Consider the following 15959-nt stretch of genomic DNA (forward strand, 5'->3'; position numbering starts at 1 on the left):
TATAAATACTCACTGGGGCTGGAGTCTTAGGTTTCCCATCCTCATCCTCATCAAACCCTTCAATATCTACGTCAGAGTCTTCCTCGCCCAGCCTACCTCGTCCCTGGCGCATCTGAATGAGGAACACAAATAGCAATACCATTGAGGAAGGTACCAGCAGTGACTGACACCCACACTACAATGAAAAATCCACCCATGGAAGAGGGATTCTTAAGTATTCCAAGACCACTTAGCATTGTCTGCCACCTGGCTCTTGCTGTACTCCTCCTAAGGAGTCCAAGAGAAACTCGGGTTTTAAAGCCTGGGCTTCTCCGCTTTCCTAGCTACTTACAGAATGGGCCATTAGACCTTAAACTACATGTTTTCCTAGGACATTGTCATAGGCAGTCAGCAGGTCCAGCGGACCCTTCATCAGCCACATGGGCTGGGCAGGAAGTTCAGCTCTCTTGGGGACAGAATTAACTCCCACGGGTACTAGACACTGCCCACAAGGCAGCATTTTCAGAACAGCAGACACCAATGATGTCCGACTACATGTTACAACTGAACTCTGCTATTTTTACTCTGCTGCGTGGGATGCAGGTCCTCCCTGCTCTCTCTATCACAGTACTTCTGCTGTCAGCCTCAATATCCCTGCTCTGCCCACTCACTTTCCCTTTCTTCTGCTTAATGTCATGGTCCTTCATTTTCATACTCATGCTCCTACTAACACATCCTCTCATGACATTCCCCCCTCTTTCCATGTTTATTCCCTTATGAAGAAATAAAACAAGACACACGCCTGTCATCATCCTGACCAGTTGAATGTCTGTTGTCTCTCTCTCTTTTGTCGTGGTCTTTTAAGGGTTCTGAACACTACAGAACGGTGGCCAATACCATTAGGCTAGCACAGCCCCAAGTGTAGATACAGCATTAGCCAGCAGAAGGAGTTCTGCCAGTGTAGCAACACCTCTCCACAAACTATATAGAGGTATTCTTCCATCAGCACAGTTGTGTCTACTCTGGGGTTTTTACAGACATAGCTATGTCAGCCAGGGATGTGATTATTTCACACTTCTAGCCGACATAGCTATGCTGGCAAAACTTTGCAATGAAGACCAGGCCTTAGAGAGCAGTGCCTGTCTCTTACTATGTGTCTATACAGGACCCAGCATGCTTTGATGCTACCACAATAAAAAAAATCTTCCAGACCCGCTGAATATAATTTTCCTGTGCCCTAATCAAAATTCAAGAGAGACTGAACATCAGGCCTTTGTAGCATAAGTCACCACGTGACCCTGTCCTGAGTAGTACAAGTAGTACAGCTTCTCTCACAGCAGTAGGTTCCACCAGTTGCCGCTTTTCAGTTTTTTCTTCTCCATTGTAGCAGCCAAGATGCAGGAAAGCAAGCAGCTCTCTCAAAGGATGCTCTAGCAATAGACTGTCCCACAGCCTCCAAAAAGCCCCACATTTCACTAATCTTGTAGCCCTATTATAACTATATCTCCACATATCATATGATTCTGGTGTAATACCAAAAATCCCATCAACTACCAGAGCAAACTCATCAACTTCTCCCTCCAGTGAAAGGGGTGCAAAAAAGTCAGTCATCAGACTCTATGACTGCTCCCCATTCTTGAGATAAAAGCTTTTTAACTGCACCTAGCTCCATCTCTGCCTGGGGAAGCCACAAATGTCTCTGCCTTTGTGACCCACAAAAGCTAAATGCCACCTTCAAATAAGTTAGTTCTACTTCCTAGATCTCTACCACATGGAAAATGGGAGATTTCTGACCTGCGTCCTCCGCTTCTCTGGGGTAGTGGTGGGAGTGTCCATAGCAGACAAGTTGCTCTCATCTTGATAGACTGAAGCATCACGTGACATACTGAGAGAGGTGTTGGTATCATACAAATCTGGTGGCTAAAGTACATGAGAAATAGGAGAGACAACTTTCTCAGAAGCTGGACCAGGTCTTTGAAGTTCTCCCACAAGAGATAAGAATGACCCTGGAGTTCACTGCTTTCAGAACTAAATGCAAAATATATTTGTGTGCCCTGGGTCTCATTGTTAAACACCTTATAATCAATCTAAGCAATTTACTCCAAAGAAAAGGGAGAAAAAATATTTTGACTTTTTAAAAAATGCATACATGAATGGGCACAGTAGAGAGACAGGACATGTTAACATATGGTTAAAAAAACCCACAACTTTTTGGCTAATCCGATGTGAACCATCTAATCACCAAACTGGAAAGAATTTAGAGAACAGAAAAGTGAGACGAGGTTACTTACCTGTACAGAAACTTGAATTATTCAAAATGTTTTGTCCCTATGGGTGCACTACTGTAAAATGTGCACATGCCCGTGCGCTCTCAATTGCAGATTTAAATAATGTTTGACTCCGCAGAACAGCATTCTGTGCTCCCAGGCAAGAGCACACAAGTAGACTTCCAAGCAATATCTCGATGTGGAGGCAGGTACTGAGGAGGCAAATCCAAGACACTTCGGAGGACTGTGTCACCAAAGATCATCTCAAGCTCTGGATGCAGGTACGACAGTGTTGACAGTGTAACTTTTGGCAAACGTGTGAACTGAGATCAGGTTGCAGCCCTGGGGCCATCCTTAAGGAGGGCTATAGAAGTAGACTGAGCCCTAGTGGCATGGGCTGTCACTTTATATATCCCCGCTTCATAGCGTGACAAGATACAATAAAAAAGTCAACTTTGAAAGTCTGAGTGGAAATTGGCTGACTCTTCCCCTTTTGGCAAAGACTACAATGAGACTGGGGAGAGGCCCTAAAGGTCCTGTAAAAGGTAGAAGGTGAGGGCTCCCCTGACATCTAGGGTATGAAGACTAGCTTCCCTCTCTCGAGTTATGACACTTTAAAATACCAGTAAACAAATCTCTTCATTAATACGAAATTCTAACAAGACTTTAGCAAGGACGTAGGCACAATGTGACCCTGTCACGGCAAAAAGGTCTGGTAGGTCTGCAGTCATTCCCGAGTTCTCCCTTTCTTCTGGCTGAAGTAATGGCTATCAGAGAGGAGTCTGAATGCAGAGATGGGAGAGAAAACAGGTAGCCATTGGTTCAAGTAGGAGTTTTCTTAAGGCGTTGAGAATCAGATTAAGATTGCAGGGAAGCAGCGGACAAGGAGAAATCAACTGTGTTTGTTCATATAGACAATGGCCATCATGTTGTCGGAGAAAAGTTGCACATGACGGAAGTGGTTGAGGGGTAGAAATGCCTGACAGGTGAGGCAGACAGTTCACAGTTCTAGGATGTTGATGTGCATCCTCATCTCCTGGGGGGACCAGAGGCCCTGGGCCGTACAGCCCTTTGATGAGTGTCTCACCCCACGAGTGATGCATCTGTTGTGAGAGTGTTGTGTGGTGTACGAGGGTTGTAAGAGATGCAGGCCATGACCTTGGATGGGTTGCACCACCATAAGACGGAAGTCAAGACCAAGAGGAGTGGGGGAGGAGGAGAACCCATTTGTTGAGGTGATCTGCTGCAGATCATAAACAGTGCGAAGCCACAGTTGGAGGCATCACATGTTTAAGTGGGAACACGGGGTGACAGAGGTGCAGGCCGCCATTTGGCAGAGAAGGGAAAGGCGCTATCGGAGGTGTGTACAGGGACGACAGCGCAGTTGTGGAATGAAGGAAATCAGGGTAGCAAAGTGGTCCATCAGGAGAAAGACATCCCACAAGGGAGTCCAAGCAAGCTCCTATGAAAGTGAGCATGTGGATATGCATAAGGGTTAACTTGTCCTCATTGATGCAGATCCCCAAGCTGGTGAGGAGGTCTTGCAGGGTATGGATGATGATGAAGCATTTGCAGGACAATGCAACTAGGAGCCAGTCGTCTAGCTTAGTTTGCTGTGTCAACCACAGCTTGGAGGCTCACCTTGGCCACCAGTATACCCTAATGGATAAGGGACTTGAACTCTGCTTGCTTGTCCTCTGGGAGGGAGGTCTGAAACTCTGCCAGCTTGGAGTACAACAGGAAGTCGTACTTTGCCAGTATAGTCTGATAACTGGCAATGCAAAATTGCAGTCCCACTGACTAGTAGACTTTGTGCCCGATCTAGTCAAGTTTCATGGCCACTCAATCCAGAGGGGTGGTCTTAAGTGCTGCTGTCAGGCATGCTCAGTTGCCACTTGGACCACAAGAGAATTCAGTGGTGAGCAAGTGAACAGAAAGTCCATGTCCTAGCAGGGACGAAGTAGCGCCATTTTGCCCATGTAGACGTAGAAGCACAGGATGCTGGGGCATGCCAGATAGCACACTTCTTCAGCCAATTCAGACTAAGGCTGAAGAGGGCGGTATGTGAGGGCCGGCTGAAGGCTGGGAACTCGTCCTGGGAGTCCTTCTCATCTTCAGCTGGGAGGTTGAGGGCCCCGATCATGCAATGGAGCAGGTCCAGGTATTGGCCATGGTTGTCCGGGGGTGAAAGAGGGCAGGATGAGCACCTCCATCCAGGGATGAGGTGGGCCCAGTAGGGATCAGCAGTGCTGATGGTGCAGGAGGCATCGTGGTGTCCGGGGGTTATTCAGATAAATGCAGGAGCAGTATAGTCGGGCAAAGGCGGCACCCATGGCCACAGAAGGGGTCCCAAGGGTGCCAATAGGACCTGGCGTACAAAGTCCCAGCCTACGGGACCAACAGTGCAAACAGGAGCAGAATGGGATGTTGACAAAGTAGTAATAGTTCATCTACCAGTGATGGGAGCTGCATGGGGTCCCCGCCGATCTGGGACATAGCAGAGCCAGCATAGGGCAAAAGTAGTTTAGCTGTGGGCATGAGTAGAGACAAGCAGCTGGCCGTGCACGGAACTGGGCATGAAAGACTAGACAGTCCCAGTGGTGTGGACGGAGCCAGAGGCGAAGGTGGTGGCCCGGTGATGGAGGCTGAAGATGACGCTGACTGGTCTTATTTGAACAAAAAGAAAGCTATGTAGCAAGGAAGAATGAGGAGGAAGAGGGGTTCTAACTCTGGCCATGCAGTGGTAACAGGGAACTGGAGGGGTTTCAACCCACACAGCCTCATTAGACCTCAGATGTACCACGTGGCAGACACACACGTGGGTCGACGGAAACTACAACAAACAGTTCCGGCTCCAGTGCATGATGTGCATGCGCACCCATGTATGGAATCCATATAGGGACCAGCACTCGAAGAAGCTTGCTGACAGATATATTTGGCTGTGGAATAGTCTCCTCAAAGTATACGAAAGGGCTTCTAACATGCACAACTTCTACAAATGGATTGGACAAGCACTAGTATGTGTTCACCATAAGGAATAATCCTGTATCGGCTCTTGAAAATGGACTGGATGATCTAATACCTATTAGGTATATATGATTTAGTAACTATTCAATCATTCAGTCTACCTTCTGGGAGCTAATACAGGACTCATCCTTACTAAAACCAAAATGTTCCAGGAGACAGGAATAGATAGTAGGAGGCCCCTCTGGACCAAACACCTAGTGACAGATAGAGGAACTGAAAACAAGTGCAAAACCTCACTTCATCACTCACCTGAGGTGTGTAGGGCCCAGGAGTCATAGGGTCAAGGCTGTCCAAATCTGCCTCCTCCAGTGCTGCTTCCTTAGCAGTAGAGATGTCTCTTTCAAGCTGAGTCAAGTGCTCATCATACTAAGAAAAAAAGAAGTTCGTCAAGATTGCAGAGAAATAGAAGTTGACTATACAAAAAGATCACAACAAACTAGACTACATACCTCAGCCAGTGTCTGGCAACAGATGTTCACAATTTCCTGAGCAGTTTTTGTGTACTGACTATCAGGCCCTGCAACGAGAACCACACCTTGTCATGTTGTCTGATCTCTCCTCAATGCTGGCACCTTGAACAAGCCCTTTATGATTTTTTAACAAAGCCCATGAAACAAGACAGACCCCACAACTTGTCTTCTGATCTTTCTGTGACCATAAACAACCTACAGCAGGGCTAGGATTCATGCAGAGGTGTGACATGCCCACACCTCTCTCCAGCTGCTACCTTGAAATCTGAGATTTTGTAGAACATTAAGAAAAATTTCCCTAGCTGTTGCGGTTGCAAAGAAAACCTCAAAATGTGAGCCAGATAACTAATGCAGAGATATCAACTGATGGAGCTTCTCTCACTCACTTTCTTTAGAAACATCTCAGGAACTTTAAAAGAAAATTGGATGCAGAAATTTAAAGGAATACTGTCAACATAAAGTTTGTCAATTTAAACAAAAAGTTACAACTAATTTCAGATCATACACTTGCCTGAGTTTGTGATCAAATATTTTATAGTGTTTGGTCTTGCTCATTTGAAACCCCCATGTTGGGATTCATAAAAATATATATACTTATATCCAGTGTAGTATGTTACGGGTCACTGAGGCCCAGTGTGCACAAGGTGAGCTTGATAGGAATGCGTGTGTACATTCAAAAGTAATAAATCAGAAAAGTTGGAGTTACGGGCCTGGATCAGAACTTCCGCTTGTGTGAAAACAATAACTAGTGAAGGGTGATGGTGGCCTGCCCGGGACTTTTCGCTGGAAATTGTGGATGCGAGGCCAAGGTGAATAAAACAACAAGACAGATGATGTGATGGAACGGGTTATAAAAGATGAACCAAAAACATCTGTACTTTGGAGTAAGAGCCCCAACTCTGAAGAGGCATGTAGTGCTGGCTCCCAACACCTTAAGACTGGATCGGACCTCAACTGGCTATCGGGACTTCATCCTATCTTTGGACTGTGGTGTAGTATATTTGTGGTATGAATGTGGAGTGAGTGAGTTTACATTGTAATCAATAAAGTTAACAAGAGTATTATTTACCAACACTGTGTCCAGTGTTCAGCCTTTTTAGCTTTTTCCCCATCCCATGAGGGGCGAGGGTGGGCCGCCTCTCTATCACAAGCCTAACACACTGGAAACTAATAGGGGGAACAGCAAGAAAAGACAGAACACAAAGTCCAGCCAAATGTTTAAAGAAAGAGAAAATATTTCCCCCCTTTAATCTTAGATGTTACTTCTACATGAATAGACTAACCATTATCCATTAGCATTTTAAGTTGACAAAGTCCTTTTAAAGAAGTTACACAGGCTTTTTGCACAGATCGAGACAGTATGATTGAACACATTGCCTTGCTGTTCATTGCATGCACTGTGGGTCAAATTAAGGTTAGCACAAACTTCAAGAGAGGGGTTTGTGTTGTGGTGGAGATACGCTGTACATTTTGCTTCAATAACTGGAAGCATTTCTTCAGAGTATGCTGCAAACCTTATCCTGTACAGTCCTTTTACCAAAAACTAAGGTTGCAGCTATATGGATATTTATTCTGAGTGTGTTCCATGCTGCACTAGAACTCGGGGAGATGCAATCAGTGACATAGCTTGCTTCCCTGAAATTCATAGTGAATTGAAGACATCTTCCTTGGCCTTTTGTGTTGTTGATGTTAATGCATGGGCAACATCTTTGTCTAGTACAATGAAACTTCTGTAGTGAAAGTTTCATTTTATAGCATACAAGTGCATAGACTGTCTCAGTCTGCACTCCAAAAACTGGGAATATGGAGAACATCCATATTTTTTCTAAGGATGACAATTAAATCCACTTGGTGCTAGTGTCCAGATCTGGTGTGTCTCCATCAGACTGTCCAACTGTGACCATCTTGAAAGTGTTAATAATGTAGTCCCTCAGGAGGTGCACAGGTCCAGTAGTCTGCCCATTGTCATTCATTTTTCTCACTCCATGCTGGCCAATGTATAGCAAACAACTTGTGATCTGAGAAGATTCTAGCATTGAAGTCTCCCAGTAGACAGTGTTGCTTGCCCAACGGTAGCTTACAGATGATGCTGTCAAATTGCTGACAGAACAAGTCCTTCTCTTCAGAAATGAAGGAAAGCATTGGGGCATATGTACTGATGTTAGCAAAGCCACATATGGTAGATATTCTTAGTGATGTGATACTTTCTGATGTTGCAACAGGACATTTGACCCTGTGTGCTAATGAGTTTGACAGCAAAACCCACCCTGTGTTTACAGTGGCCTCATTTACTTTTCCCATGCTAGAAAAAGGTATATTGTATTTCATGTAGAGAGGTTGTTTCAGCTACTCTGATTTCAGAGAGATCAGCTACACTGATGTCAAACTCCTGTCAATTATGGTGTACTTTCTATGATCATTGATCTTCTCGTGATCATTTGACATATCAGTGCCCACTGTCCTCATATTCCAACAAGCAAATTTGAAGAGGGCAACCAAGTACTCAAACAAATGTGCATGCCTAGGCAGACAACAAATAGAGGCAGAAGCTTGCCTTCTCAGCAGTACTGACTAGGCTCAAAGACTTGGAGAGCAAGACATTTTGAAGCCAGCATAGCTGCTGGAGATACTGGAGGGCAGAGCGGAGTTGCAGTGCCAACTGCCTGATGTTTTCTCTGGAGCAGATTTTGTTTGGGGTTTTCTCCTCTAGTCTTTGTTCAGCTAAGAACTAGCTACAAGGCAGCATTGCCAGGCTGAGTTACCCCTTCGTGGATACTAGTTTTGCATTCCCAATGGATATCTGACATACCCCCTCACCACTCCAAGCATAATTCCCATGACAGCTGCAATGAGCAGGCCAGGAGCTGTAATGCAATTGTGTAAGCAGCTTCTCATTCAGAAACAAGAGTGTCTCTGGCTGGACTAAACCCCTGAGGAGCAGACTGAGACTGCAGTCAGTGGTCACCAGCGTCAGATGCAGTGTGGCCATATCAGGTTGGCTGGAACAGCACGTGGGACAGGAAAATTTGCTGGCCTGGCAATTTCAAAGGAAACCTTTCAACCATGATCTAACAACATGTCCCACAGGCTAGCAATGCAGTCTGCTGCTCTAGTCGTATCTAGTGTGCTACAGAAATCACTAGTAGCTGCCCCACACCCTCCTGTGACCCAGCGACTCTGCCACAATGAAGCCGGCAGCTCATGGGTGAATTATCTTCAGCCAATTCCTCCAGCTAGGGTAGGCAAAGACTAGTGATGAGGCATGGACAACTGCCCACCCTCTGCTGTACAGCCCGCACCTCATCTGGCCCTAGGGATCAGGGGATGATCATATCACTAAATTCCACAGTCACAATCCCGATCCAGTGTACTGGAGGGGAGGAGGAAGGAGCAGAGAAAGAACAGCCTCCAGCATCCAATGGTTCATAGCCTAATGATACCCGCGATGGCAGAGCTGCTGAAAGAAGGTGCTAGCTGCACCTACTGAAGCAGGAATAGCAGTATGATGTCAAAATAGTTTCAGCTGCTTCTGTGGTCTGTGTGGGCATGGTTAAACCAACAGTCAATCTCCGAACCAAAGGATTTTACTGCGTATAAGAAGTTCCTGTGGTAAGACCAGAGATGGGAATCAGAGATCAGCACTAAACAAGAGCATGAGCCAGCTGACTTGGCAACTGAAGACCACAACTGCAGTAAAGGGACTTAACATGGAGTTGCAGATGGATTTCAGTAGGTGGAATGTTAGAAGAAAAAGGTAGGCTTTGGAGGAAACGAGTGAGGATGCTCATTAATGAGGGAGGGAGACAGAATGTGTTCTGATCACTGAGGGGTCCAGGGTGGAGGTGCTTATTCTTCTGTAAAGAGGAGGAGGAGAGGGGAAGGTGGCAATTCATTGTAAGTTAGAAAGAGGTTGGGCTGGAGGGGTCTGCTTCTCAGTTTTACAATCTTAGAAACAGAGAATGGTTTGGTGTTTGTCATAGAGATACCTGTTGAAACTTCCAGCCTTCCCCTCCTGCCTCTGAACTGTAATATTTACACTCAGGGCCTGTCTATAAAGCAAGTTAGTGCACACAAGCCAGGGTACGAATCCACAGCACACTAGCCTGCCACATACTAACTGGTGGTGTGGTCCCTGCTACAATGTACTGAACGTTCTGTAGTGCACTTGAAAGAACACTTCCGCATCCTCCTGCTGCACCTGCCTGCATCCCCTCCCTCCCATTATTCAAAACAGACAGCAGCTCCGCCAGCCGTCCCTCCAGCCCAGCCCACTCTGCTCTGGGGCAGGGATTTTGTAGCCTCTTGCAGTGGCACATCCCCTACCCCAGATTTGAGTGATGTGGTGGGTGGCAGGGGAGACTCCACCATCGTAGGAGAGGCAGCCCTCACCCACTCAAATCCCCACCCCCCAGCTGTTTAATGCAGAACTCACACAATGAACAGAAAACATTCTGTTACGCAAATCCCACAACCCTTTGCACTCAAAAATGCTTGTGGGCCACAGGATGATTTTCCAGCCATTTTGTGGGTCACATACAAAAAAGGGGGAGGGGGTAAAGTAGCACTCCCCTAGACCAACAATGCCCATCCCAGGCCAGTCAATCCTTTCCACAATTCTATTACTATTCTTCAGAAGGTGATGATTTCCATTTTTGGCTCCTTTTGAAACCATTGTTGACAGATGGCATTGTGCATGCTCTGTCAGGAACTTTCCTACCCCTCCGACAGCAATCTCAGGTGGTTATAAAGAAAACAGTTTGCTTGACATGAAGTGACCGTTAGGTTTAAAGAACTACAACTGAATTCTTTAAATTTAAAGCAAAGGAATTAGACTTCTGAAATTTAAACATAATCCCATGGTATGCAGAAAAATTAAGTGCTAATTAACATAACTAGTTTGGGGCCTGTCCATTTTAAAGTAATGCAAGTGTTTTGGAGTAGTCAAATATGGTTTCAGGAAACAATAATGACCGGGGCCAATATTAGAATTACTTACCATTGTACTTAATGCTGTTGGCAAGGATCAGTTTAACATCATCCAGGAAAGTCTCCCTGTTCTGATACTTGTGTTTGGAGATATTCTGGAAGAGATTACTCAGTAATGAGTAACAGAGTTAAACACTTTCTTAAAGGTTGCTTGACTCAAATTACATACCTTGCGGATAGTCTCCAGATCCATTGGATTGATGATCACTTTGTAATAATCTGGAACAAACTTTTTATTAACTGGATGATGAAATGGCCAAGACTGCAAGAAATAAAAAAACAGACATGGAGATAATTGGGAACGATTCCTTGTAGAAATGACTATTGGATCTTGGGACCAAGAAAGAGACAGTTTCACAAAATAATCTTCCAGAACCATTAGCAGAAACTCAGATACAGATTCTTTATGGACTAGAAATGTTTATCACAGTGATTCCTGCATCCTAAAAGAGCTACAAAGAAAGTTACTTTTCTAACTATGTCCTTCAACAACTAACAGCAGGAATATACTATACAGGAACATTCAAAGCAGCTCTCACCAGTGCACTTTACTATTTAGTATCATTGTTACTTTCCAAGTAGCAGCTAGAATCATTATCAAGAACATTAATTCCTTGCAGAATCAATGGAGGAGAAACCCATAGGAAACTGCACCCAAAGGAAACTACAAGCAGGAGCCAAACATCTAAAGGCTGAGATTTCTGTGGTGGAAAAGGAAAATTCAAAACCCTGGCTCCAGCCAAGAGTCTGACACAGTTTTAGAGAGACAGACACCAGGGCAATTTATTCATATACACACAGCAAATCAGATGCGCAATCTCTTAACACTACTCCCATCTATACATGGCATACCATAGATCAGTGAACTAAGGCCTAGTCTACACAAAGTTGTACCAATTTTAACTGAAGGTATAATTTTACACTGATTTTCTTAAACTGATGCAACTTTGTGTGTGAACTCCTACCATTTTAAAACTGGTTTATGTATGTTTTACTTGCACCTGTACATTTACCGATGCAAGATAAACTAATATAAACTAGATTTAAAATGATAAGAGCCCACACAAAAGTTAAATCCATTTAGTTAAACCAACTTTTGTGTCCAGACACGCCCTCATCAGCGCCCTGTATGAGGCATTTATGGAGTCCAAGGGCCTGACTAAATTTTCTCTCTCTGCCTGGTCAAACATAAGGCCATAAGAACAGTGTTGAGAAAATGCTGGAGAGCTGGTGTGATGTGAACCAGGTAAACCGGACCGTATTTATAACACTTCTTCTCTGTCTCAGTTACCCCTTCTGTAAATGAGGATAATAATGCTGATTTAATTTTAAAAATTCCCACCAGAGTGCTCCACTAAAAGCTTTACTTACTGATTTCTTACACACATTTTAGCGTAAGAGCATGTCTAAAGAAAGCTAGTGTGCAGCAAGCTGCTGTAAAAATGTAACCTGCACTAGGTCTGCCACGCAATGAGTGTCCATGGACTCTGCTGCCATGAACTAAAGCTTCACTAGTGCTCTTCAATCTCGCCTGATCTGAAATGAGAGTAGATTAAAGCACAGGAAGAAATTTTTAGTGCATGGCAGCAAGGTCAACAGACACTTAGTGTGAAGCACACTAACATAGGGAGTTTTACACTAGGGACATCACTTGCTATGGGGCAAGGTCAGTAGTTGCCTCCCCCAGACTTCCCGTAAGAAACGGTTATTTACTGTAATATGGTTCTTCCAGATCTGAGCAGACTTGTATTCCACGTTGGTGTGTGCACACCCCACCTGCTGGAGCCAATTTTTGCCTAGCAGTACCGTAGAGGGGCAATGCTCCCTTGGCTATATGAGTGCTGCCCCAATCCCTCTCAGTTCCTTCATACTGAACGTCCAGGGGAAGACTGAGGCAGAAGGGATGGAGGGCGGGTTGTGGAACTCATGTTTCCATCACATCTTGAAGAATCACAGTTACCACAAGTAACCATTTCTTCTTCAAGTAGATTTAGACATGGATTCCCAGTAGGTGACTAGTGAGCAGCACCCCCATCTAGAGGCAGGGCTCAGAGTCTACTTGAGAAAGGATTGCAGGACCGCTTGTGTGACATTAGCATCCCCTTTGGAAGAAGCAGCAACTGCGTAACGATCTGTAAAATGTTTATATGGCTGATCATGCAATTGCCCTACAAATGTCCAATATGGAAATGTCATCGAGGAACACCATTGACATTGCCCTACGCTCTCATTGAACGTGCCTGTATCTGCTGAGGAGGCGTAGCCGATGGTATCTCATTTGCAGTCTTGATACAATATCTTATCCATCTAGAGACGGTCTGCGCAGATACCGCTTGTCCCTTCACGTGGTCTGCATATGATATGAACAGGCAAGGCAGAGCACAAAACTGTTCAGTCCTGTTCAGATAAAAGGCTAGACAGCATTTAATTTCCAATAAACAGAGGCACGGTTCCTCCTGGGAGGAATGTAACTTAGGGAGGGAAAGGCAAATACACTGCCTGGTTCAAATGAAACCGAGTGACCACCTTGGACACAAACTTTGGATGTGGCCAGAGCATAACCTTGTCCCTGGAGAACTGCATGTAAGGAGGCCCAGCCATCAGGGCCTACAACTCACAAACCCTCCTAGCAGAGGTAATGGCTATCAAGAATGCAGATTTCTGAAACAGGTGGGGCAGTGGACAGGAAGCAAGAGGCTCGAATGGAGGCCCTGTTAGAGCTGCTAAAACCACGTTCAGGTCTCACAAGAGGATCAGGTCTTGGACTGGAAGACAGAGGTGGAGAAGTCCTTTCAGAAATCTCATCACCATGGCATTGGAGAAACTCAATTTCCCTTGGGTAGGTGGATAAAACACCGATATGGCTACCAAGTGCACTGTCAGAGAACTGAGTGTTAAGCCTAATTCCTTAAGGTGTAGCAGGTACTCCAAGATGTCCTGGATGGAAGTCTCTGCCGAACGGATCCCATGGGCCAAGGACCACATGAAAAATCTCTTCCACTTTGCCAAGTAGGCTGTTCTAATGGAAGGTTTCATACGGTTAAGTAGGACCTGTTGGACAGCTTCCGAGCAATGCTCTTCCTCCTTCTTCAGCCATGCAGCAGCCACATCATAAGGTGCAGGGAGCTGAACACTGGATGCAGGGTGTGCCCACAGTCTTGTGTGAGGAGGTCAGGAGGGAGAGAGAAAGTGAAATGGAAGACAGAGTGAGGAGGTCTGAGAGCCAACACTGCCTTGGCCATGCTAGGGCCATCTAGATGAGCCTGGCTTGATCCACTCTGAGCTTCGTGATGCTCTGGGGAATGACGGGATAGGAGGGAACGTGTCTAGCACAGTCAACTGCCAGCTGCAGTAGAAAGCATCAGAGAGGGAGCCCGGGTTGAGCCCTTTCTGAGAGCAGAATAAGTAACACGTCCAGTTTTCCCTCACCGCAAAGAGGCTGATTGTGGGAATGCACTATACTGCAAAAACCATCTAAAGGACCTCCGCCGTCAGGGACCACGCGTGGCTCGGGGAGAAAAACCTGCTGAGGCAGTTCTGAACCCTTGGTAAGTGAACAGCTAATAGGGTGATGTCCTCTTTGATGCAGAATTGCCACAGGTTGATCATCTCCAGGCAGAGTGATCTGGAGTGAGCGCTCCTTGTTTGTTCACATAGCACTTCATGATGGTGTGGCAGGGCCTATGTGAACCACTCAATGCCTGATGCAGTCCCAGAAGGCAAAGCATGCATTGTAGATGGCCCGAAGCTCCAGCACGTTGATGTGGAGTGAGACTTCCTGTTCCAACCACTCACACTGAACCCTCAACAAGTCCAGATGCATCCCCCAACCCAAGAGGGATACATTGGTAACCACCGACTTGGTAGGAGAGGGCCAAGCAAAGAGAACCCCTTAGCACATATTGCGCAGAGACTCCCACCAGTGCAAGGACTCCGGAAATGATGGAGGAAGGTGAATCAACCTGTCTAGAGAATGCAGGGCAGAACGGTAAACCCTTGGTCTTGAGCCATATCCAAAGACGCAATCTGGTGAGTTGGATCAGATGGGTGCAACTGGACATATGGACCAACAGGCTCAGACATACATCAACTGTCATGGACAGGTGTGCTTGCAAACTGAGGCACAGCTGTCAAATCGCCTAGAAGCAGTCGGACAGCAGAAACACCCTTGACTTCCAGGGCCCTAATGAATTCTCTTTGTTGAGTGTGAGCCAAAGTCAACTTCATGGTCTTTAGAATGAATCCCAAATGGTCAAGTAAGTAAATGTAGTGTGACATCAACATGGGCAAGAACCTCCTCTTTGGAGCCTCCCTTCAGCAATCAGTCTTCGAGGTAGGGGAAGATGTGGATTCCCTTCCTCCTGAGGTACTCCATGACTACCACCATGCATTTGGTGACAACTCGGCAGAAGAGAGGACGAATGGGAGAACTGTGTACTGAAAATGGTGCTCTCCTGCCACAATGCGAAGAAATTTCCTCTAACCTGGTAGAAAGGCTGCACGAAAGTAAGTGTCTTAAAGGTCCAGAGCAGTGAACCAGTCGTTCTGAGACAGAAGGGAGGACAGCTGATAGAATGACCATGTGGAACCTTACATATCTGATGAACTTGTTGACTCCATGGAGGTCAAGGATGGGCCTCATCCCACCCTTGGATTTCGGTATCAGGAAATACCAAGAATAGAACCCATGAACCTGGTGTTCTCGAGGAACCTCCTGCGCCACTCCCATCAGTAGCAGTGAGCTGATTTGCTCGAAGAGCAGCGTCTCATAAGGGGGTCCTTGAAGAGGAATGGAGAAGGGGGTGGGGAATAACAAGGGGATTAGGAAGAAGGAAGAAGAACAACTGGAACAATGCTCTAGACCAACAAGTCAAAATGGGCTCTTAACAGGCACTGAGGGAGGGTGCACAGAGTGGCCAGGCCCTGAGCTCAAATACTTCCTCTTATGAGAACTATCCTTCTTCCAGGGGTAGTCTCACTGTCTCAGGGGGAAGGGCTGCACAAAAGGATGCGGCAGCCTGGTGGTGTTGTTCCCTGTCGTGGCACTTCTGTGTGGGTGGCATGTACAGAGACCTAAAGGTAGCCCTCAAATCCCTAAAGGAATGCAGGGCTTCATCAGTCTTGTCCAAAAACAAGGTTCAGCTATCAAAAGGCAGGTCCTCAATTGCTTGCTTGACATCCAGCGCAATCCCAGAGTTCTTGAGCCAGGAAGCCCTCTTTATAGTATAGT

General features: G+C 45.9%; 1 protein-coding gene across 5 annotated transcripts in view; it reads right to left on the reverse strand.

Annotated features, from left to right (window-relative positions):
• The window catches only part of TAF1 (TATA-box binding protein associated factor 1), an 86735-nt gene that overhangs the window by 3159 nt on the left and 67617 nt on the right, over nucleotides 1–15959 (reverse strand). For 2 of the 5 annotated variants that reach the window (XM_067547926.1, XM_067547930.1), the window contains 6 exons: nucleotides 10899–10991; nucleotides 10740–10824; nucleotides 5723–5790; nucleotides 5523–5639; nucleotides 1774–1899; nucleotides 14–112 (listed from right to left, as the gene is read on the reverse strand). In XM_067547926.1, coding sequence (XP_067404027.1) covers nucleotides 14–112; nucleotides 1774–1899; nucleotides 5523–5639; nucleotides 5723–5790; nucleotides 10740–10824; nucleotides 10899–10991 — 588 coding nt within the window. The remainder of the gene's footprint in view (nucleotides 1–13; nucleotides 113–1773; nucleotides 1900–5522; nucleotides 5640–5722; nucleotides 5791–10739; nucleotides 10825–10898; nucleotides 10992–15959) is intronic. The other 3 variants (XM_067547927.1, XM_067547928.1, XM_067547929.1) reach the window with 3 other exon arrangements.

This window comes from Emydura macquarii, unplaced genomic scaffold, assembly GCF_026122565.2.
Source record: "Emydura macquarii macquarii isolate MOO-44397 ecotype Brisbane River unplaced genomic scaffold, CSIRO-AGI_Emac_v2 contig_1253, whole genome shotgun sequence".
Classification (NCBI taxonomy): domain Eukaryota; kingdom Metazoa; phylum Chordata; order Testudines; family Chelidae; genus Emydura; species Emydura macquarii.